Source organism: Cololabis saira, chromosome 11, assembly GCF_033807715.1.
Source record: "Cololabis saira isolate AMF1-May2022 chromosome 11, fColSai1.1, whole genome shotgun sequence".
NCBI classification, from domain to species: domain Eukaryota; kingdom Metazoa; phylum Chordata; class Actinopteri; order Beloniformes; family Belonidae; genus Cololabis; species Cololabis saira.
In genome coordinates, this window is record NC_084597.1 from 26,103,920 (window position 1) to 26,126,140 (window position 22,221).

The 22,221-nt window shown below is 36.7% G+C and overlaps 3 protein-coding genes across 4 annotated transcripts; 2 read left to right on the forward strand and 1 right to left on the reverse strand.

Moving 5' to 3' along the window:
* The first annotated feature begins 1,201 nt into the window (after positions 1-1,201).
* rnf185 (ring finger protein 185) lies at positions 1,202-4,691 on the forward strand. 2 transcript variants are annotated; one of them, XM_061734199.1, is made up of 7 exons: positions 1,202-1,229; positions 2,064-2,299; positions 3,266-3,284; positions 3,371-3,483; positions 3,606-3,660; positions 3,999-4,116; positions 4,202-4,691. In XM_061734199.1, exons 2-7 carry the CDS (start codon positions 2,124-2,126, stop codon positions 4,297-4,299), a joined length of 579 nt encoding a protein of 192 aa, XP_061590183.1. In that variant the 5' UTR covers positions 1,202-1,229; positions 2,064-2,123; the 3' UTR covers positions 4,300-4,691. The 2 variants fall into 2 exon arrangements, with proteins under 2 accessions (XP_061590183.1, XP_061590184.1); XM_061734200.1 differs by having other exon boundaries at positions 4,205-4,691.
* Positions 4,692-5,121: 430 nt separating this feature from the next.
* LOC133455250 (uncharacterized) lies at positions 5,122-8,755 on the reverse strand. The gene is made up of 2 exons (XM_061734198.1): positions 8,567-8,755; positions 5,122-6,150 (listed from the first exon to the last, which is right to left on the reverse strand). The coding sequence occupies exons 1-2, from the start codon at positions 8,694-8,696 to the stop codon at positions 5,441-5,443; spliced, it is 840 nt and encodes a 279-aa protein (XP_061590182.1). The 5' UTR covers positions 8,697-8,755; the 3' UTR covers positions 5,122-5,440.
* A 4,964-nt stretch (positions 8,756-13,719) lies between these two features.
* Positions 13,720-19,839, forward strand: LOC133454447 (homeobox protein goosecoid-2). The gene is given in 5 exon segments (XM_061733178.1): positions 13,720-13,908; positions 19,005-19,053; positions 19,056-19,361; positions 19,443-19,678; positions 19,762-19,839. Coding segments are annotated over 5 exon segments (858 nt in total).
* Positions 19,840-22,221: the final 2,382 nt, after the last annotated feature.

Below are 22,221 nucleotides of genomic sequence, written 5' to 3' on the forward strand. Positions count from 1 at the left end.
CAGAAAGCAGCTAAAGATTCTATCTGTATGGTTTTTCATACACAGCCACATGTTATGGGTGTGCCGACACATTTCCATACAATTAAAATCTAACTATATTTGTCACTTTTCTCAATAGACAGCACTGTACACCAAAACCTCCAGACACAGACAGTTTCTTCCCCCAAGCTGTTTCTCTGATGAACTCTCATCACTCATAGAGTCTCAGAGTAATCAATCACTGTGCAATAATAATAACAATTAAAGCTGCAAGCAGCGATGAACGGGCCCTCGCACCCTTGTGCACGTGCTGCAGTGGAAGCGAATGTATGACTTGCATGTAGATGTCTTCAGGCTTGGACATTTAGTGGATGACACCACCCACGACTCTCTATGTCAAACCATTCAAAAGTTATAGCAGAAAATAGTGACTATCAAATATTGACCAATCAGAAGAAGGGGCGGGGCTAATTCAGGCCAATGAAGGTCAAGTACTCAATACCGAGTACGATGACACCAACCACATGTCTTTATCACAACTCGTTCAAAAGTTATGCAGAAAGTAGGAACTATCAAATATTGACCAATCAGAAGAAGGGGCGGGGCTAATTTGCACCAATTATGTTCAAGGACTCAAAACCGAGTCCGATGACACCACCCACAACTCTTTATATCAAGGGTTTGTAGTGTTCTCATAATAAAAGTAACCTATCGCGAGATTAGACTAGTGACACACGCGAGATTCATAACGGACTACAGTGTTAGAGAGACAACTACAATTAACCTGTATGTGTACCGAGTTGAATTTGTTTATTAAAGCTCAACAAAAAATATATTACTTTTGTGTGTGTGATCCCTAACACACCACAGTTTTCAATTGATCGTAATTATTTTTCTAATTGGATTTTTCTAGGAATGTTGTGTATTTTTTGAATGACTGTCACGAGATACCAATCTTTTGACAGACAGGACTCCAGAGGGGAACTGTTTCCTTTCTTTTTAATCTTTTTATTTTCTTTCTCGTTATATGGTGGTGGTTTTGTCCTTATTTTGTATCTTTATTCAATGGTGTACAGCAATGTGTCGGACGAATAATATCAGCCGCGTTTATGTCTTGTGATGTTAATTTCTTAAAAATAAAGTTTACTGAAAAAAACAAAAAAGAGAAGCTTTGTTTCCTGTCTGAGGCCACGCCCCCTGTTACGTCACCGGGAGGAGGTTGTGGGAACGCGGATCTAATGCAACCAGCTGTAAGGACATTTTCTCAACTTCTCTCAACAAATTCGGATTTGTAGCTGTGATTAATCTGCATTATGGTTGTGCCCTTAGATTGAAACTTTGTCCAACTGTGTTTGGAGCTTTGTATTTGTTTGTACGTCCTCAAGTGAAGCTTGTTTTTGGAATAATGCTTATCGCCTGCTAACGTTAGCGTAGACTTTCACAGGTGGACGCAGGCTGGTAGTTTGTTTTTACGGCTCTCCTTACAGTATATATATATATATATATATATATATATATGTGTGTGTGTGTAAACACAAAACTGCATTTCCTTTACTTGAGTTATCGTTGTCTAATATTTAAATTTGGTTGATAAACACAAAACTGCACTTCCTTTACTTGAGTTATCGTTGTCTAATATTTAAATTTGGTTGATGATCCGAAACATTTAAGTGCGACAAACATGCAAAATAATAATAAATCAGGAAGGATATATATATATATATATATATATATATATATATATATATATATATATATACACACACACACACACACACACACAATTGTGTGAAAAAGTGTTTGCCCCCTTCCTGATTTATTATTATTTTGCATGTTTGTCGCACTTAAATGTCATCAACCAAATTTAAATATTAGACAACGATAACTCAAGTAAACACAAAATGCAGTTTTGTGTTTACACATATACATACATTATATGTGTGTGTGTGTGTGTGTATGTATGTATGTATGTGTATATATATATATATATATTATACATACATACATACATACATACATACATAATGTACATGTGCGTCTACACACAAAATGAGCCAACTGGACTTTTCTGTCTGTACATCAAGGCGCTGGTTGCCAACGGGAGTCACCACAGCTGTGTTGATTAGTGGATCCAGGTGTAGCTGATGGCCACCGCTGGCCCGTCTCCCCCAGCCTCTGCTGCGGCCGCAGAGAACCCGAGTCCAGGAACTAACAGCTCCACTGCAGCCGACGGTGGCAGCCAGGACAGCACTTTCGAGTGTAATATATGTCTGGACACCGCCAAGGATGCTGTAATCAGCTTGTGTGGACACCTCTTTTGGTAAGATCCACGTCAGTGTCCTTTGGCATACACATTGTTCATATGAGTTGAATAGTTGCATACCACAAAATATATTCCATTAAAACGAAAGATTACTATCTATATATTTTCTATGCATGGACGCATGCTATTCTGGGTCATAGAAGGATGTAGTTTATCCCAGCTGTCAATAAAAGACTTATTTGTTTTTAGAAAAATGCATCACAAAATTATTAACTTCAAATGTGTCCCCATGTGCTATTTGTTTAGTCACATACCACAACTGATAAAATACAATAAAACAATTAAAGTTCATTTGATAGTATGACTATCAAACTATTTACAGATTGATACAGTGATGCTTTTTATTCATATATATATGTTATCATTGCCAGTTTTAGTTTCCAGCTTTTGTGATATTGTAACTCTGGGTGGGTTCTGTTAACTCAGAATAAATCAGATGTTAAGCTAAATTCATCTTTACCGCCTCCGCCAATGCTCAAGGCATCTGCACCAGCCTGCAAGGCTGCTGACATCATGCAACTAAAAAAGTTAAAACCATGCAGACGGTGCTTCCTAATAGTTACACAACATTTCACAAATTGTTAAATTTAAAACTACATATAATGGGTTTTTTTAATTTATTTTTTTAATGTTTTTTTAGTTTTCTTATTGTATTGTGTATTGTATTTTTGTATATAGGTATAGGTAAACAAACCAGACAAAGTAGATGAAGCAGGAGAAGCTGAGCATGAACTATTGATTTTTAGGAGAGGTTATGCATGGACATATTGGGATTTTCTATTGAATTGATACATAGTTGTTTGTAAAGCTAGTGAAAGGATCACCTTTGTCTTTGATATGTACATAGACCCATACAACCAGCTACAAAATCAACTTAACTTTTATTACAGATTGCTTTCATAACAAAATGAGATTTCAACTAATAATTTCTTCTGTACTCTTTCATGACCACCTTGTGATCAGTTGGCCTTGTTTGCATCAGGTGAGTCAAATCATTTCTCTGTAGTCTATTACCAAGGCTTATAAATTAACTTTTTAGCACCTCAAAAAAACTTTCTCTGTGTGCAGTGGTTGGAAACACGGCCCAACAGACAAGTGTGTCCAGTTTGTAAAGCTGGCATCAGTCGGGACAAAGTAATCCCCTTATATGGAAGGGGAAGCACAGGTCAACAGGATCCCCGGTGGGTACTTTAGTATATTAATACAGCTCAGGTTAACACTAAAACTTCATGAATGAGCAAAATCCTCCACTATTACATTCAGATGGTGAAAATGTTTGTAACTTACAACCTTGTGTTTAAAGAGAGAGAACGCCTCCTCGACCACAAGGACAAAGACCCGAGCCAGAAAACCGTGGTGTAAGTACAAAAACAAGTACACCTGCGTAGCTAAAACACAGCATATCATGATGTCATTTGCTTTAACACATTTTACATTTACAGTGTCATGTAAGCTGTTAACATTTTGTCTGCATAATGAAATAATTGTATGCAGTGATGTAGGTGCTATTATATAACGCTGAGCTTTATCCATTAACAAAAAAATAAATTTCTCACTGAGATCTATTGCATGTTCACAGCTGAGATGCAGTTTGTCTTGTGAGGATGACCACACATTTCACTGCCTGTTGCATCAAATCGAACTTTTTGTATTTTAAAGCACATCTCGTCGTTAATAATGCTGACTTGTCCTGCAGGGTTTTCAGGGATTCGGCTTCGGAGATGGGGGGTTCCAGATGTCTTTTGGAATCGGTGCCTTTCCCTTCGGTATTTTTGCTACAGCCTTTAACATCAACGATGGACGACCCCCTCCAGGTACAGTAGTTGAAAATTACAGCCTGAAGTCTGTGTCTTTTACTAACAGAAAATTAAATAACCTGTAAATTTGTAACCCAACCAGCAGCTCCGGGGACACCACAGCACATGGATGAACAGTTTCTCTCTCGACTTTTCCTGTTTGTGGCTCTGGTGATTATGTTTTGGCTTCTGATTGCTTAATTTCACAAATAAAAAACGCATTGCGTTAACGTAAAGGATTTGACAGAGGTGAGATGTTGTGACATTTCAGAGAAATGTCTCTGTTTCAATATCTGATGGTTTTTTAGTCAGACAAACTCTGGTTCTTTTTATCCATTATCACTTAGACAAAGTATTGTCACATGAAAATTAAGCCGGTTTCCAGAATAAAGAGATCTTTACTAAGATTTTAGGATGGACTATGTTAAGTTGGTTGCCTAATGTTTAAAGTCATGGGGACCTCTAACTGCTTCATATGACATGCATGTGACTGTAATGCAGTCCTGTTTTCTGTAAACTACGCCTATGTTTGTTTGTCTTTTTTTTTTTTTCACCTGGGACATCTACATACCCACTAAACTGCTGCAAACAAACCTGCTGCATGTGCTTCCTCTCTTTGTCGGAATTCACACCCACAACAACTCAAAGTCTTAATTTCATAGTTGCCAGTTGAGTTATGTACCGGTAATCATCCACAGATGGATTGTTACCAGAGATGATTGATACCTTTATCCATTAAACTGTCAATTATTTAATAGAGTGTAAATAAAGTGCATAGTAAATTTGGCCTGAACTTAACATAGTAGTAAGTGTTTATTTATAAGGATGGGTGTTTTATTATTCTGGTTTTGGATGTTTACAATTACAGTACAGTGTCTCATTAGCAGAAATAACCCAAACCACATCCCATGTTTTTCTCAATCACAACATTAGACATGGTTGTTTTATTTTAGCAATTAAGTAAATGGAAAAACTTATTTTAAATCAGTGTTCCTGTCAAAGTTGTACCTTTTTTTTTGGGGGGGGGGGGGGGGGCTATTTCCTGTATATCACTGTAATTAAATGTAAAATACTATCAATTACAGAATTAAAATGAAGACTGATTGTTGAACATGAAACAACTTTTCTAACTGTGAATTTCCTCTGATAAGATTAAAGCGTTACCAATGAATTTACAAGTATCTGTTTTGTTTCTTTTAACACTGCAAAACACAAATCAGGTCACACCAAACTTTATTTTTCTTGAAAAATATGTCAACTTCAACCATTTTGTGCTTTGGTTTAGAAAAATAGTTAAAAAGTTTGTGAAGAAAAAAAAAAAACTACAAAAACTTCATGACATTTAGTCCTTCTTTTCTGGCTCCATCTTTCTCTCTTGTTCTGCTTGTGCAATGTTAAATTCAGCTTCATACATAATCTGCTGAATCTTCATTTTTGTCTCACACCTTTTTTGTGGAGCAAGTCGCTTCAGAGCAGGGACAAAGCTCAGCAGAAACAGCTCATCTTCATCCCGCGGCCTTGGGGGAAATGCGGCGTCGTTGTCCTTAACCAGCCATTTTGTAGGCATGTGCATACTTTTAGGAGAAGATGGCATCCCCGTCTCCGGTATTAGTTTTCTTTTCTGTCCAGTGTTGGAGGATGGGGTTATCAGGGGGCTTGGTGGCATCTTGGGCACGACCCCCATCTGGGTCACCTGATTTTCCTGAGACGGTACAGAGACCTGCGTTACAAATGCTATCTGGGACTTAGGTTCAGGGAGACTCGCTGGGAACTTTGTAGTATTCTGCAAAGTCTTCCCTGGCTCCAACGCAGTGGTCTCTCCCTCTGCACTGCCAGAGTAGTTGTCCAGATTTTCACGGTCATCATCGTTGTTGTCACAAACATCTGCCACACTGCCTCTTGATCCAGTAAAGGGAGCAATAAAGTTCATGAGTTGCCTGTATTTCCATTTACTTTGCACAATTTCTCCCTGCTTTTTGCTCTTGAGCTCCATTCGGACTTCCTTCAGGTACCTGTCTCTCAAATTCTTCCATTTTCTTTTGCAGTCCTCAGCTGAAAAGTGAAAATATTAGTGTAAGGAGTGTGAAATCACTAGAACCAAGTTAAATTAATTTGGACTTAGGCTACTCATCAAGTTTTAATCATTTAATGTTATATTTCGGGACCTAAAGCTTACTGTCGATTAGTAACCTTGTGGAACATTGAAACACTACCGGACATGGAGAATTAAGTGAACTACTGTTAAAATGCAATTCCCCCACTGTGGGACAAATGAAGGTACCTCCATTCGTCCCACAGTGGGGGAATTGCATGTTTTTCTTTTTTTAAACTATTATATATATATATATATATATATATATATGTATATATAGGAAATGTGTATATATAGGTCAAATTTTTTCTGAGCTGCTTTTGATAACTTGGCATTTCCTGGTTCCTTGAGGAGCTTTTTTCCCCTGCACTTAAGTTGTCTAAATGAGGACGACTTAGTTGAGCGCAGTTTCTTAATGCACGTCAACAGTAAATACCCTGATTAGGTTAATTGTATTTCCTTATTTTATTTTTCGCTGCAGTTCTTGTACATGTTTTATACTCTAGGCTGAGGACATCCGTCCTCCCGATACAACATATTCTAACCCAGTGTTTCCCAACCCTGGTCGTCAGAGCACACTGTCCTGCATGTTTTAGATGTTTCCCTGCATCAATACACCTGATTCTTATTAATGATCTTCATTAGCTTGTCCTGCAGGTCTGCACAACTCTGTTGATGACACAGGTACTTGTATCAGGGTGTGCTGAAGCAGGGAAACATCTGAAACATGCAAGACAATGTGCCTCGATGACTAGGGTTGGGAAACACTGTTCTAACCAACTGACCACGGTGCTGTCTACGTTTCCACGTTGCCTCCAGCGTTTGACCAGTAGTGATGTGCGGATCAATACTGAAATATCCGTACTGCCAATAACAGATCTGTATGCTCTAAAATCGATTCTCAAATGAAAATATCGATACTTTTGATACTTCAGTCATTTGTAGTAATATCATTAACAGTGGAAAGTAAAAAAAAGCATTAACAGTGGAAAGTAATTTAACTATTCAGATTTTGTCTAAATGACACGCTCCTGGTAGGAACTACTTTTTTTCATTTTCATTTTATAGTAGTTATTATACTACTTATGACTAGTTATTTTTGTTTATTATTCTCTTTATTTTAATGGTTTTATTTTACTTAGGATCTTTTTTTAGATCCTATGATCTTTTTTAGATCATAGAGTCTCAGAGTAATCAACCATCGTGCAATAATAATAATAATAACAATCATATGCTGTGACAATGCACCTTTCAATAATCATGTCTACCTCATACTGCTGCACCTTTTACCTTTCACTTTTTTTTAAAATTGTATATATGTTAATAAGAGCTGTCATTTGTCTATTACCTATTTACTGTACAGTGAGCGAAAATAACCGAGTCAAATTCCATGTCTTGTTTGACCTGACTTGGCCAAATAAACATGATTCTGATTCTAGTGATGGAAACACCTTTTTCAAACACTCTGGTTGTTCTGTTGTTGTAAAAGCTTGGCTGTATTGTGAATGAGGCCGCTACCTCAGTATACTCCTGACTTTAAAATAAATAGCTAAATAAGTGACTCTGATGTTTTATATTCTTAAGCTATTAAAGCTTTTAAATTTGTCGGGCATATTAGGTGTATTTGCACAATGTATGTATAAGTATCGCCAAAACCAGCCTGAATTTTACTCAATGCCGGTGTCGTGCCAAAAAGTGATTGCCTGCCAGAATCTGATTTCTCCCCTGAAAATGGGTCTTTTTACCTGCCAAAAATTGATTGAAGGCCAAATACAATTAATGAAAAGTTGTTTCTTCCTAAATATGACTTGATCTCATTCTTGAGGTTGATAATCTGAAAATCTGACGTTTTATTGCTATCGTTCAACGAGCTGCTGTGCGCGCTCCCGCGGCCAGAAATCAGAAGAAATCAGATTCTGGCAGGCAATCACTTTTTGGCACAACACCGGATCGGAAAGAAAATCTGTGGTATCGAACATCACTATTGACCAGGGACCGGAAAACGTGCGGCTCCGTGACGCTGAGCGGGTCAGCATCCGCCCACGGCGCATGCGCCGTGGCCAGACCGTGGCCGCGCATGCGGTAGTCGCGCCGCGCGCGGTTGCCGCATGCGCGGCCACGGCGCGGCCTGCAACGTGCGAGCGGCGCCCGCTGCCGCTACCGCGCGGGCGGCTTCATCCGCGGTACCGGGATGAAGTAGTGTAAAAAAACTGCAGCAAAACCGCAAAAAACACAGTTGTGCAAAACGTTTTACAACAATAAACACGCCCTATTTGATTTATTTTTCAGATTAGTGTTCCAAACCAAGCACAGCTAAAGCGAACATAACTGGCACTTAAGTTGTGATTAAAACAAAATCATAACAACAATACTTACACGTGAGACCTAGGACAATACTTATGTTCCTCCAGGCATTTGTCCGACTTTCCGTGCAGCGGTAATTCGGCAAAGTGATGTTGTACAGCTCGGGGAAATTATACACAGCCAATATTAACTTATCGTCCATCTTCCCCCAGTGTGCTGCAGCGCTGCTGCGCGGACGCGGAAGCGGCAGTGTCTCCCGCCTTTTCCGCTCAGCTGCTGCCGCAACGCTCTAGCGGCAGGCTGCGTGCCGCGTGCGGCGCCCTTCTCTCAACAGAGCCCTATACCGGCTAGTCTCACAAGGGGGCGCAATAATCCACCCCACCAAAGCCGTTTAAAAAAAAAATCACCTTTCATTAATGAGTTATCTTTTGTAGGCACTTAACTTCATGTATAAAACGTTAAACTCTATTTTAGTTTACCCTTCAATTTATCCCCACGGACCAAGGGAATCACTTGCTATAATATATATATATATATATATATATATATATATATATATATATATATATATATATATATATATATATATACATATATATATATATATACATATATATATATATATATATATACACATATATATATATATACACATATATATATATATATACATATATATATATATACATATATATATACATATATATATATATAGAATAGAATAGAATAGAAATAGAATAGAAAGCCTTTATTATCATTATATTTCTACAATGGAATTAGGCAGCAGCTCCGTCAAAGTGCAAAACAAAAAGACTATATAAACTATATAAACAAGTAGACTGTACACAACAAAAATGAACAAAAAAAGTAAACATAAATATATATATATACACTATAAGGAAAGAGTGAATGGGAGAATAAAATAAAATAAAAATGTACATGAATGAATGGGTGGAGGAATATTGCACTTGGGTGGGTGGAAGAATATTGCACTGAAAGGATGGAAGAGTATTGCACATTAAATATATATAGACATTATGGACAGGAAATAGGAAATATTGCACAGTGTGAGGTAGCTTAAGAGTTCAAAAAGTTCACAGCTTTGGGGAAGAAGCTGTCCCTGAGTCTGTTGGTTCGGGATCGTAAGGACCTGAAGCGCCTCCCAGAGGGCAACAGGTCAAAAAGGTGGAAACCGGGGTGGGTGTTGTCCTTTAAAATGTTCCTTGCCCTGTTGAGGCAGCGGGAGCTGTAGATGTCAGACAGGGAGGGCAGAGAGGGCAGAGGGCAGCCGATGATCTTCCGTGCTGTGTTTGCCACCCTCTGCAGCCTCTTCCTGTCTGCTTCCGTGCAGCTGGAGTGCCACACTGTCACGGCGTGGGTCAGCAGGCTTTCTATGGTCGAGCGGTAGAAGGCCACCAGCAGCTGCGTGTTCAAGTTCACCTTCCTGAGCACCCTCAGGAAGTGCAGCCGCTGCTGAGCCTTCTTCACCAGTGCAGTGGTGTTGACAGACCAGGAGAGGTACATATACATATATACATATATATACATATATATATATATATATATATATATATATATATATATATATATATATATATATATATATATAAGATATATGTAGAAATAGAAAGTCTGAATATATTGAATGAAAGAAATATGAAGATATGGAATGAAAGTCTGAATATATTAAATAAAAAAATGTGTATATTGAATGAAAGTCTGGGAATATGAAATACAAATTTGAATATATGGAATGAAGAGTGAATATATTGAATGAAAGTCTGAATATATTAAATGAAGTCTGAATATATTGAATGAAAGTCTGAATATATGGAATGACGAGTGAATATATGGAATGAAAGTCTGAATATATATTGAATGAAAGTCTGAGTATATGAAATAAAACATTTTAATATATTGATTGAAAGTCTGAATATATGGAATGAAAAGTGAATATATTGAATGAAAGTCTGAATATATTAAATGAAGTCTGAATATATTGAATGAAATTCTGAATATATGGAATGAAAGTCTGAATATATTGAATGAAAGTCTGAATATGACGAGTGAATATATTGAATGAAAGTCTGAATATATTGAATGAAAGTCTGAGTATATGAAATAAAAAATGTAATATATTGAATGAAAGTCTGAGTATATGAAATAAAACATGGAATATAGTGAATGAAAATCTGAATATATGGAATGAAAGTCTGAATATATAGAATGGAAGTCTGAATATATGAAATAAAAATTTGAGTATATGGAATGAAAGTCTGAATATATGTGGGGGTGGGGACCGCAGGCCAGCACGCAGCTCCCGAAGCTCCGGCCCAATCATCAAGTCCCAGGTTGAGGTGCAGGGTCGGGGAAAGGTTGAAAAGGGGCAGGGCCAGGGTGACCTTTGCAAGGTCACGGGCATCTGCTGGAGAGAATAAAACACCAAACAAAAAAGACGCTGTCCAGCAACCCAACCATCATCACACCTTTTACAGGGACCACGATCCCTGAACAGTCAGTTACATGAAGTAACTACAGACAGTAAATTACATGCAACATATTAATTTGGCATTGCATGAAGAACCAGACTTAATAACCAAGGTGAATCATGTGCGTAACAGTTACTAGGCTGAAATGTCTGATTGTGCATGTGGTTATCACACTTTATTCTTTCGAGGACGTTGGATTAAATTTCAACTACTGTAAGACAATAATAGTGTTCAACTCAAACTAATGGTAAGACACAAATCCACTTTTAACACAGCTGCCTGTTTGGAACCAGTACAGACGAGTGAATATACTGTTCATGCATGAATGTTTAATTGGACTGAAATTACTTGATTCTGTTTGATGTTTCTCAGGTTTCATGCACAGATGAAGAATTCACGTCCAGTGGTTCAGTCCTTCACCAAGGAAGTGGTTCTCATGCCAGACCAAATATCTGCACATGTGCCGAAGCGTGCCAAGAAAGCTTGGCTTTTTGAGAATGGGCATATCAAATCTGCCTTGGGATTTGAGTGTGACTGGGACTCAGACAGAGTAATGCAGGAAATACAAGCAGCCTTCCAGCCAATGGTGGAGGGATGCAGCTAACCTTGGATCTGTTTTTGTCTGCTGTTTTATGTTATCTGTCCTGCAATAAAAAATAATAATATGATATACTATGAAGGGTTAACTTTTGTGTTTGCAATAAAACCTTTTTTACATCCAGTTTTTACTTTTGTACTTTTGATAATAATGTACTTTTTTAAGTACTTTATGATTGTAAATAGCTCATGACAAGGCCTTTAAAGCTGCATTAAATGAACTAAAGTTTGGTTAATGACCTAAAAAACTGACAGAATGTACATTTCAGTGTACACACAAATGATGTATTGAAACTAAAATCTCTATATGCACTGTAGTCTTCTAGCTGTATCAGTTTTATATAAGAGTGTGTTTCATTACCTCAGGTTACAAATCCTGTTGCCATGCTACAACAAACTAGTTGAGCCGTCCCTTACCTCTAAACAAACATTGAATGGAGACCTTGTGAAAAGCCATTTTAAATGAGGACAAAGAATCTGTAAGTAGTGATGAACATTTCGAAAAAACTAATTATGACAGTACTTATACTGGATGTATAAAACTAAGTTCATAATTTTTGGCACTAGAAAAAAAATAATCATATAACAATTAAAATTAGTGGTATGGAAATAGAAAGAGTATATGAAAATAAGTTCCTGGGGGTAATAATCGATGATAAACTTAGCTGGAAATCACACATAAATAGTGTAAAATCAAGAATGTCTAAAACCCTAGCAATAGTAAATAAAACAAATAATTTTTTCTGTCAAAGAGCACAATTTTTAATGTATAACTCACTCATAGTTCCATACATGACTTATTGTGTGGAGATATGGGGTAACACCTATAAAACAAATACAAACCCTATTTTTCTATTACAGAAAAGAGCTTTAAGGATAATTAATAAAACCGACTATTATGAACCAACAAATAATCTTTTTATTAAATATAATACCTTAAAATTCCATGATATAATAGAGCAGAAAACTGTTTTATTTGCCTTTAAATCCCAGCAGAAACTGCTTCCAAACTGCATTCAGGACCTGTTCCAGATAAAAGAAACCCGCTATGACCTGAGGGGGAAACTCATGTTTGAGATGACGACAGCAAGAACTAATATTAAAAAGAGATGTACATCAGTTAAGGCTAGAGAAATTTGGAATAGTTGTAATAACAACCTAAAAATGTGTCGCTCTATCGTCAAGTTTAAGAAATTGTTTAAAGAAAATATTGTAAATAAATATAAAACACTATAATTATAAAGTATACTATCAAAAACATTCTAGGATGTGAAATGTCAATTTTATATTTTGTCTTACTTATTTTTTTCTTCTTTATGTATTGTTTGTTTTCACTGAGTAAAAGCTAATGTCTCATATTTAAGCTGATCATAAGAAAAAAGGGTAGACACTATAAGCTACGGCTTCAGCCTACACCTTTTCGGCAAAGGAAATTTTGTTTTTTTTCTTCCTTTTCATCTTGTTCTGTACAAGCCGAAATAAAGAAGATTCATTCATATTTAAAAAAAATGGTTACAATAATTAATAGTTTACAATGCCTGAAGTAATCTCTGACCTGTTATGGGAGTATGTTACTTTGTTTTGCTGTCAATATAGTGCAGTGGATCCATAAAGTTTGTTCTATTAATCTGCCTCTACAGTCATCCTCTGATGGAGACAGTAGCCATGCAAGCAGCTCTGATTTCACAGCAATACTGGACACTGACCAATGTGGTCTTTTTTTTTTTTTTTTTTTTTTTTTTAACTACGTTTTAACTACAGCAGAAAGAAACTTAAAATAATGCTGGTTTAATGCTGGTTTTTGTATTCACACTATTTTGCCAAAACGTGATTCAAATGTATGCACAATATTTTTTACACAAAATACAAATCACAAATCCAACACATTGTACAAGCCCAAAATATAATGCTCTGATGAAGTTACTCAACAGTTCAATGTGAATCTACTATTTTTCCCTCTCCTTTTAGTCAGTGGTAGTGTGCGATTCATTCCAAAGAAGCTGTCTCAACCTTCTCTACTGTTGAACCCCAGTCTGGCTCCAGTAATACTCCCCCCGTCTCCAGTGGGGATGATGTTATGTGGTGTGTTGCCAGCCAAGATATATGCACAGATGCCAAATCTCAGCTGACACCTTCGCCATGTCCACTGGTGGCATTGTCATCAATATTGAAGATGCTCTCTTGTCCAGTGGGACTTCCTCCATCAGCGCTGGTAACCCTAGTGGCTTGACAGTGGGTCCCACTGTGAACATCTCGGGTGTGTCCCATGGTCCCACCCAACCCACTGCATCTAGCACTGGCTCATCTAGCACATCCTACAGGTCTTTTGTACTTTTTTGTCACATTTCATACGGTATTTATACGGTCCATGCTTTATAAAAATGGGCTTTCTTTACTGTACATTTATCAGAATTGATTTACTCTATACTAACTTATCGTGTCCCTATTTTTTTTACGTACTTAAATAATGCACTGTCCATTCAAAAACATTCAAGTTATTAGACCAATGGGACATTTTTATTCCTGTATTCCTGTGATGTTAACAAACGATCAACAAAACGACGGTTAAACATTATTTACAAAGGGATTATGATATTAGTTTGTTTTTTCTTTTCCTGCTACAACATCATGAATCCAAGGGCCTTTGCCAATCAGAACTAATAGATTTTAGATAGACATTTTATCACTATTACACGTGCGGCTCTGAAAGAGGCGGAGACACAGAGAAACTCGAGGTTCATTGACATAAACCTGGTCCCGACCAGATTAGATTCAGAGAGTCTGTTACTACGGTAACTGACCGAGAGCTTAAGTTACCTCTCTTTGTGAAAGGGGCTAGAGTTACTCCTCTTTCTCTGGTTTGAGTTACCTCCCTTTGTGAAACGGAAAACTCAGAGTTTCCCTCATTTCAGGGTTAACAGACTCAGAGTTTTCACTAAACCTTTGTGAAACGGACTCGTGGTCACCATTTAGTTATCTTAAAATCCTTTTATGTTTATGTAAGAAAGGGTCTTTACAGCCATATACTGTGTGTGTGTGGGTGTGTGTGTGTGTGTGTGTGTGTGTCTGTGTGTGTGTGTGTGTGTGTGTGTGTGTGTGTGTGTGTGTGTGTGTGTCTGTTGGGTGGGGGGGGGGCTTTGTGTTGCATTTTTTATTTGTATGAAAAGTGCTATACAATTAAAGATTGATTTGATTTGATTTGTAATAAAATATGTTATTATTGTTATCCAGATCCATCATGGCAGAATGTTCCCTCCAAATAAAATGTTCTGTTCCTACTTTGTCTGCTTATTCTCCTTTTAGGGTTGACTGTGTTTTGATAGGTGCATCTCAACTTTTAAAGGTCATATTATTCTATTTTTTTTCCCAGATAGTTGTAAAACTGTACACAAAATGCATTTAATTAAGGCCTCATTCAAATACAGAGTTTGTCCTCATCAGTAGGATTTAATTATTACAGTGCAGCATTATGTAAAAGTATATCACACATAATAAATGATAATATTATACGCTTCACATTACACGTATGGTGGTGGTTGGAGGAGCTACATGTGTGTGTGCAATTTAAGCAGTTATACATCTGTTCTAGGACCTTCTCTGATCCAGTGTTGTCCTTTAACAGGCACAACTGAAAGAATATTAAAAATAATCTTATTTGACTTTTACAGAATAACAGCACTGGATTTACATCTGAACATGAAAATAAACTATTTCTCTGGAATGACAGTGACTTTTATATATGCCAAACACCAACAAAATTACTTACTAGACTAGACTAGAAGTATTCCTCTCAAGCAGGTTACATGCTGTGAAAAAAAGTTCTATTCCATAGTTTCCATCATCAGTCTTGATTATGATTTGATGCAAGAATTATGTTTGTGTCTTTCTTATAGGCTTAGGTCTGTTTTAAGTTAAAGGGACAGGACAAAAACCTGACCAGTCACAGGAGTAAGCAGTGTTATCACAATGAACTAAGCATACTGTTTATGCCTTATTCATTTTTGTGGCCCTCCAAATAAAGTCAGCTCCTCTTGGGATGTAAATTCAAAGGGCCCCAGCCGTGATAAAATCACAAAGAATTCATGCAGAATACACATGCACTGCTGTGACTGGTCCGGGTGTCCTTTTAATTGCAGATCTACCTATGAAGAAGACATAAATACCTTTAATAACTCAGAAACCATTATGATTGGAATATTAGTTTAATAAGTTAATGTATTGTTTTCATGCATTATTATTTGCATTTTACCATCAAGTGGAAGTGAGTGAGTGATTACTTTAATATTGATCAAATCTTCAAAACAGCACATACCACACTTGATTTGGGCCAGAAACATTGTAAACCCGACGCTGAATTGTTCTTTGTCTTCTAAAGGCTCTTCCCACTGGATCCACTATTCTTAAACGATCTCGGACTCGCCATCGCTGAACTCTGATCCCTCTCCCTCTTATACCACCCGTGATGTACGTTTCTCCAGAGCCAGGAGTTTGGAGAAGAATCTCAGAAATTAGATGAACAAGATTATTAGTTGAAATGTTGGTGAAACTCCCATACGCCACTAAACCAAGTTGTACCCTGTGGTTCTACAGTGTTCGGATGTTTACAGACAGTATTCGAGATATAGCCATCCAGCTAAATCCTAAATCCTGCATGTGAATCAACTGAGCAGCTTATGTTGTACCTTTGAAAAAAAAAAGAATAAATTAAAGAAGCAAATTTGTTCATTGACATAGTGGGAATACATTTTTGTAATACTTGTAAAATCATAGCATGTACTAAATTGAGGTTCTGTATTCTTAGACTACAACCACCTCTATCCCCAAATCATTCTTAAAACTCACCTTGGCCTTCCTCTCTGAGATCCATAATGGGTGTCCATACAATGTAGTTGAATATTGGCTTCTACCCTAAGGCTTAAATCTGTCAACATCTCCCCATGAGCCTTGTAAATTCCTTCAAACATGATGCATACAGTTCTTTCAGCAATGATTTGTTGAACATGGTCACTCAAGAGCACTTAAAATGTTGCAATAATGGAAATATGACTCTCAAGGTGACATGATACAGATGTCACTGTTTGTGTCATTAGCTATATGATCAGCAGTTGCAAAAAAGTTTTCCTTCAACAAAGTATTGTAATATTTCAGCTGAGGCCATTTTGCAAAGCCAGTGAGCTCTGGGAACAAGTATTTTAACTATAGCATCACGGATTCTAAATATTTCAGTCCATATATTCACCTTTCATTCTATATATTCAAACTTTAAATTTCTCTCTCTCTCTCTCTCTCTCTCTCTCTCTCTCTCTCTCTCTCTCTCTCTCTCTCTCTCTCTCTCTATATATATATATATATATATATATATATATATATATATATATATATATATATATATATAAATTAATCTATCTTTGGAGATAGAAATTGCTCATTTTCAGGCTAAAAAGTTTGTACATTTTAACAAATCACTAGCCTGTAAAACAAGAAACTTTAGAGTTTAAAAGGCACCATTACATGGTAACATTTATTTGGCATTGCCTCCATACAATACATCTCTATCTGTATGGATTCAGTATGTGCATCTAAATTTTTAAAACATAAATCTATGTTATCAACAATAAATACAACTACGACTTCAGCACCATCTTCGCCTGCAGGATGTTAAAGTCGGATAAACTCAACACCAGATCCCAGATCTCATTTTCAAATCTCAGGAGGATTGTAGGAGAAAAACACAACAGACAGAAACACTTGTTCTCATAGAGGACTTGTAACTATAAAACCCTGCTCCTGATTCCTTTCAAGTCTGGCAAGGGATTTCTGATCTATCTGGAACGCAAAGAAAACAAATAGAGAGGAAGGTTGATTGTCTGCATTTCCGGGTCCCACAGCTGCAAATATAATTTCTCCAGGAGGTGTAGTGACGGTCCAGAAGCAAGAAAAAAATATGGATCATTATCACACTTAAACAGTTGGATTTATTTCTCTGCTGCTTTCAACACTTGTGTGGTTGTATTTATAACTTAATATCTGCTGTTGGCATTGTGCTGAATTTGATTTGTATCCTCTGTTCTTATTTTCTTTTCCATCTTCCTGTTTAAATGGCCTTCTGATATGTCAGATACCAAATATCTAATGTTATGGGTATGTAAGGCAGTGACAACTATTATTTAGGTAAAACAATTCAGTTGCTTATAATGGGTCTTTTCCTCTTGATATTATGTTGTATTTTTCAATCATGGTTGCAAGAATTATGGTGTATGAAATTGTTCCTTTTGTTGAACAAAGCACTGGTTAAAAATAACTATAGATTGAAGACTTTGGTCCAAACAGCTCCTCATAAACCTATAAAAACTTAATCTGCCATTGAGCGGCAATAGCCCCCTTGACTTTACTTCTTGTATCAAATATTGCATACAACAACAACACGAACCTTTATCATTCTAATCCCCAGTAATGAATTTTGAACTCCTTGAACCTACAAGGATGTGGCACAATTCCTTCTATTGAGAGCCACAATAACTGCAGATAACAATCTCACATGCCGCGCTAACCATACATCAACAAGCTGGACACTATTAAACACAACTGAAAAGGATGAGGTGGTGTTTATTGTTATCTGTTTTCAAAAGCCCTTATAAAGAGGGCTTAAGACAGATTGTGGAAATCCATTAATTCCCTGAGTGAAAAAAAAAAGGTGCATTGCCTTGTATGAAATCGCAGGATTTGCTGGGGGAATTGGGGATGGGTGAATTTAACCTGTAATAGCTGTACACATTGTCAGAGATGTCAAACTGGAAAGACTGCATCTCAAAGATAAGACACGGGATGCATGATTGTGAATACAAATATAGATGGATGCCTAACTCTGACTTGTGTTTTTATCTGTTTTCACCATTACATATATGTCATGGCACATCACTGACTTAGGAAAGGTGAGTCATCCATTCATCTGTAAGTCCCTAATAACTGCAGTGTGCATTTTATGGTCGGCCCAGCACCATCTTTTGTAATTTTCGCAGAGAATCAATACATTTATACAAGATCATTTGTCGATAAGGCAAACTGGAAAAGTGGTAGTCTGAAATGAGTTTAAAGGCTAATCCTTAAATTCATCGCGCACAAGTCTTAGGCCACACCAAAAATGTTCATCTTTAAATCCAGGTTTCTAATACCAAGAAATCCCTCCTCTCTAAAACCTCAACAATAAGGATCTTAGGAGCTCCCCACTTCTCATTTTATGCAGTGAAATCTGATTTCTTTTGGAGAAAGGAATGAGTGAAGATTAACTGAATCTACCGTCCTCCCTAACCTCTTCACAAAACTGCCCAGATTAGCTAGGAATTAAGTTTCAACCATTTTATGTGTCTGGTCTGCAGGGGGATTATGGTTTTTTTCTTTTTTCTTTTTTTTTGTGTACCTATAAGGGCCTGACTTGGTGTTGTAGAACGAGACGGAGAGGAGCAACTGAGGCTGAAATATCAGTGTTGTGTGGCACTAGGCTGTGATAGTCGCTTCTTTGCGTTTTCTTGGGAGTTTCTTGGAGACGTGTGGAATGATCAGGATGGAAAGACAAAAGTTTCCATTCACTATTGAAAATATTCTCAGCAAATATCCAAACAGCAATGAAGACAAGGAGTCAGGTGGAGTGAGTGGTCTTGAACTAAAGGAGAAGACAAAGTTTCATGCAGCAGGCCACACGGAGTCTGTGCATCATGCCTGCTTGTGCTGTTGCTGCTGCTCCCACTGTCCTGACATATTCCACACCGACTTCATTCATGAAGGTAAGACACTTCCATCAGCATCCTTTTGCACAAGCCAATCCTCGGTATTCTGCATCTAAACCTTAAATCCCCTCCTCGCAGCCTGTCAATATGGATGGAGCCCAGTGCTGCTCTCAGAGCCGTGCAGGCTGGGGGACACTCTTAAGGAGGAGCTGCCATTAGGTCAGGTGCAGAGGCGAACCAGACGTCACCGTACCATTTTCACTGAGGATCAGTTGGAAGCGCTGGAGGAGCTGTTCCTGCAGAACCAGTATCCAGATGTGAATACACGAGATAAACTCGCACAGCGCACTCACTTAAGAGAAGAAAGAGTGGAGGTAAGAGCTGTCACAGTCATGGATGACGCTTGATAAAGATATCTGTATCAGTCAATAACACCACGTTTTTTTCTGTAATGCAGGTTTGGTTTAAAAACCGAAGAGCAAAGTGGAGACGTCAGAAAAGACTTTCATTTGTTGTTGGAAACACAGAGAACTAAATTTTGTACTATATATGAACCACACTATTGAAGAAATAAAGCTTTTTTTCTTGATTTTGTTATTTAAAGTCATATTCAGACATATGCATTAAGTATTAAGGACATAGTATACAGTTAAACAGATCTTTTTCACGTCAGTTTCATCAAGTGATATTATAGTGAAGTGTTTCCCATTTTTGAGTCTAATTGGTTGAGTGCATGTAAGTATTTGCTTGGCAAGTTAATACTGATGCTGAAAACTAAACCTCAAATTGTCTTCTCCAGAGATTCTGTAAAGCATCCTTGTGAATAAAGATAATTATTTTTATGTTATGCAGTCATTCCTTCATTAAACATATAATCTACTGCATAAAGGCATTATAAAGCTTGAAATAGCTGTAAACTCACAGTAGGAATTAAAATATGCTGATGTGTTCAAATAGGTATTCTGACCAATAAATATGTGGTTTTCCAAAGTGTTTGAAATATTGAAATATTGATTGAATAGTGATTTTTTTTTGTGTGATTGGTGGAACGGGGCAATGATTTACAGACGTGTTTTTGTTTTGTTTTTTCTAATATGCAATTTTCGCCTAAATTGAAGAGGAAATTTGGGATCTCAAAAATTCTGCAGATACATTTTGCATATGTATAATTTCTTTGAGACTTGTTCTAAATGGTCTTGCTTGCACATATGTAGGTCATTTTGTGGAACCTTATTCAGGTTGTATAAAATGTACAAACTCATTTAGTCTCATTTACACATATTTTTCATCTTTACACTCAGATGGCAATACAGGGTTCAGTGTCAAGGACACTTTGACACATATTAAGTGAAGTAAAATTGTATTTCTGTAGCACCTTTGAGGATAAAAATCACATAGTGTGTCATAATAAAACACTGGATAAAATATAAAAACAAATAAAACTAAGCAAAAAGTAGTTTAAAAAGAAATGTTTTTAGCTGGTTTTAAAATAGATCAGAGTCATCAGATCTCAGGGTGAGAGGAAAGGAGCTCCAGAGGGAGAGAGTCACTGCTGCAAAAGCTCTGTCGCAACTAACTTCACCCATTGATCCACAGTCATCTCAGTTATGATGCAGGATGTTCCTTTTTTTCTCTTTTGTGGTATTCACAAACATTCACAGTTAAAAAACATAAAGGATTTAAAATACTAATATTTTGTCTTTTAACCTTTAATCATTTTGTTAAATGGTTGTCTTTTAATTGCTTTCTATCCATTAGTTGGTTTCTGTGTCCTGAAAAAACAAAATCCAGATGTTGAGTTGTGAGAGAAGTTTTTTCAAATGTAGATAAACTAGGTGTTACGGTTTGGTTTAACTTGGTTTGCTGTAACTAAGCTGCTGACTGATCCAGTAGTAGTCAGTCCTTGTTTTTATATCTTTACTACCATGCTGCTAATGAGGAAATGAGGAAAAGGCTTGTTTTTATTCTAGTTGTTCTTGCTTTTTTTCATACTGTACCAATAATGAAATGTAATGAAATGAGGTTCCGGGATAGATGCAATTTTTTCCTAGGGTGTGTGTGCAATATCGTTCACTGCTGCTTGGTTTCTTACTAATTTTATTGTGGTATTGAGTTTGATATCTGTTGCTGTCTGTATGTGTTGATTGCATGTGGTTTTATACGCTATGCATGTATTTGATGCCTAAAACAAATTTCCCTAGTGGACATTAAAGTATAACTCTTTTTTTTTTCTTTTTTTCTCAACTTTATTGAAGCAAAAGGCATAAGTATACACAGAATTGAGAGCAACATCAGACATATGTGTATACAACATAAACGACACAATTATACAGTCACAAATACGCCAGGGGAATTAGTCATTGACAAAGAAAAAAATTAATTAAACAAATTAAATTAAATTAAACAAATATCTTATATAGCTTACAAAGGTCATAAGTTTTAACAGCTTTTTTATTTACAGAATCAGATATGGAGAATATGTATTGTTTGATATATGCGGACAGCTCCGGAAAATTCGGCTTTTTATTTAAAAATTTGGATATGTGGATATAGAATTTAGTTAAAATAACGAGCAAATTGATCAAATAAAATTTACAGTTGAGATTCCTGTCAAATTCAATATATCCAAACAATACATTTTTCCAGCACAAATTAAATTGGGGGTAGATGTGATCTACAATAAAGCGGGACAATTTACTCCACAGTTTTTTTGTGTACAGGCAAGAGCAAAATAAATGAATCAGTGTTTCATTGGGAAAACCACAAAAAGTACAACTCACATCAATGTCTTTCTTAAGTCTCTGTAAATAATGATTGGTAAGATAGAATCTGTGTAGCATTTTAAAGGAAATCTCTTTGACTTTATTAGTTAGGAAAAACTTCTGTGGTAATAGCCAGACTTTTTCCCAATTAATGT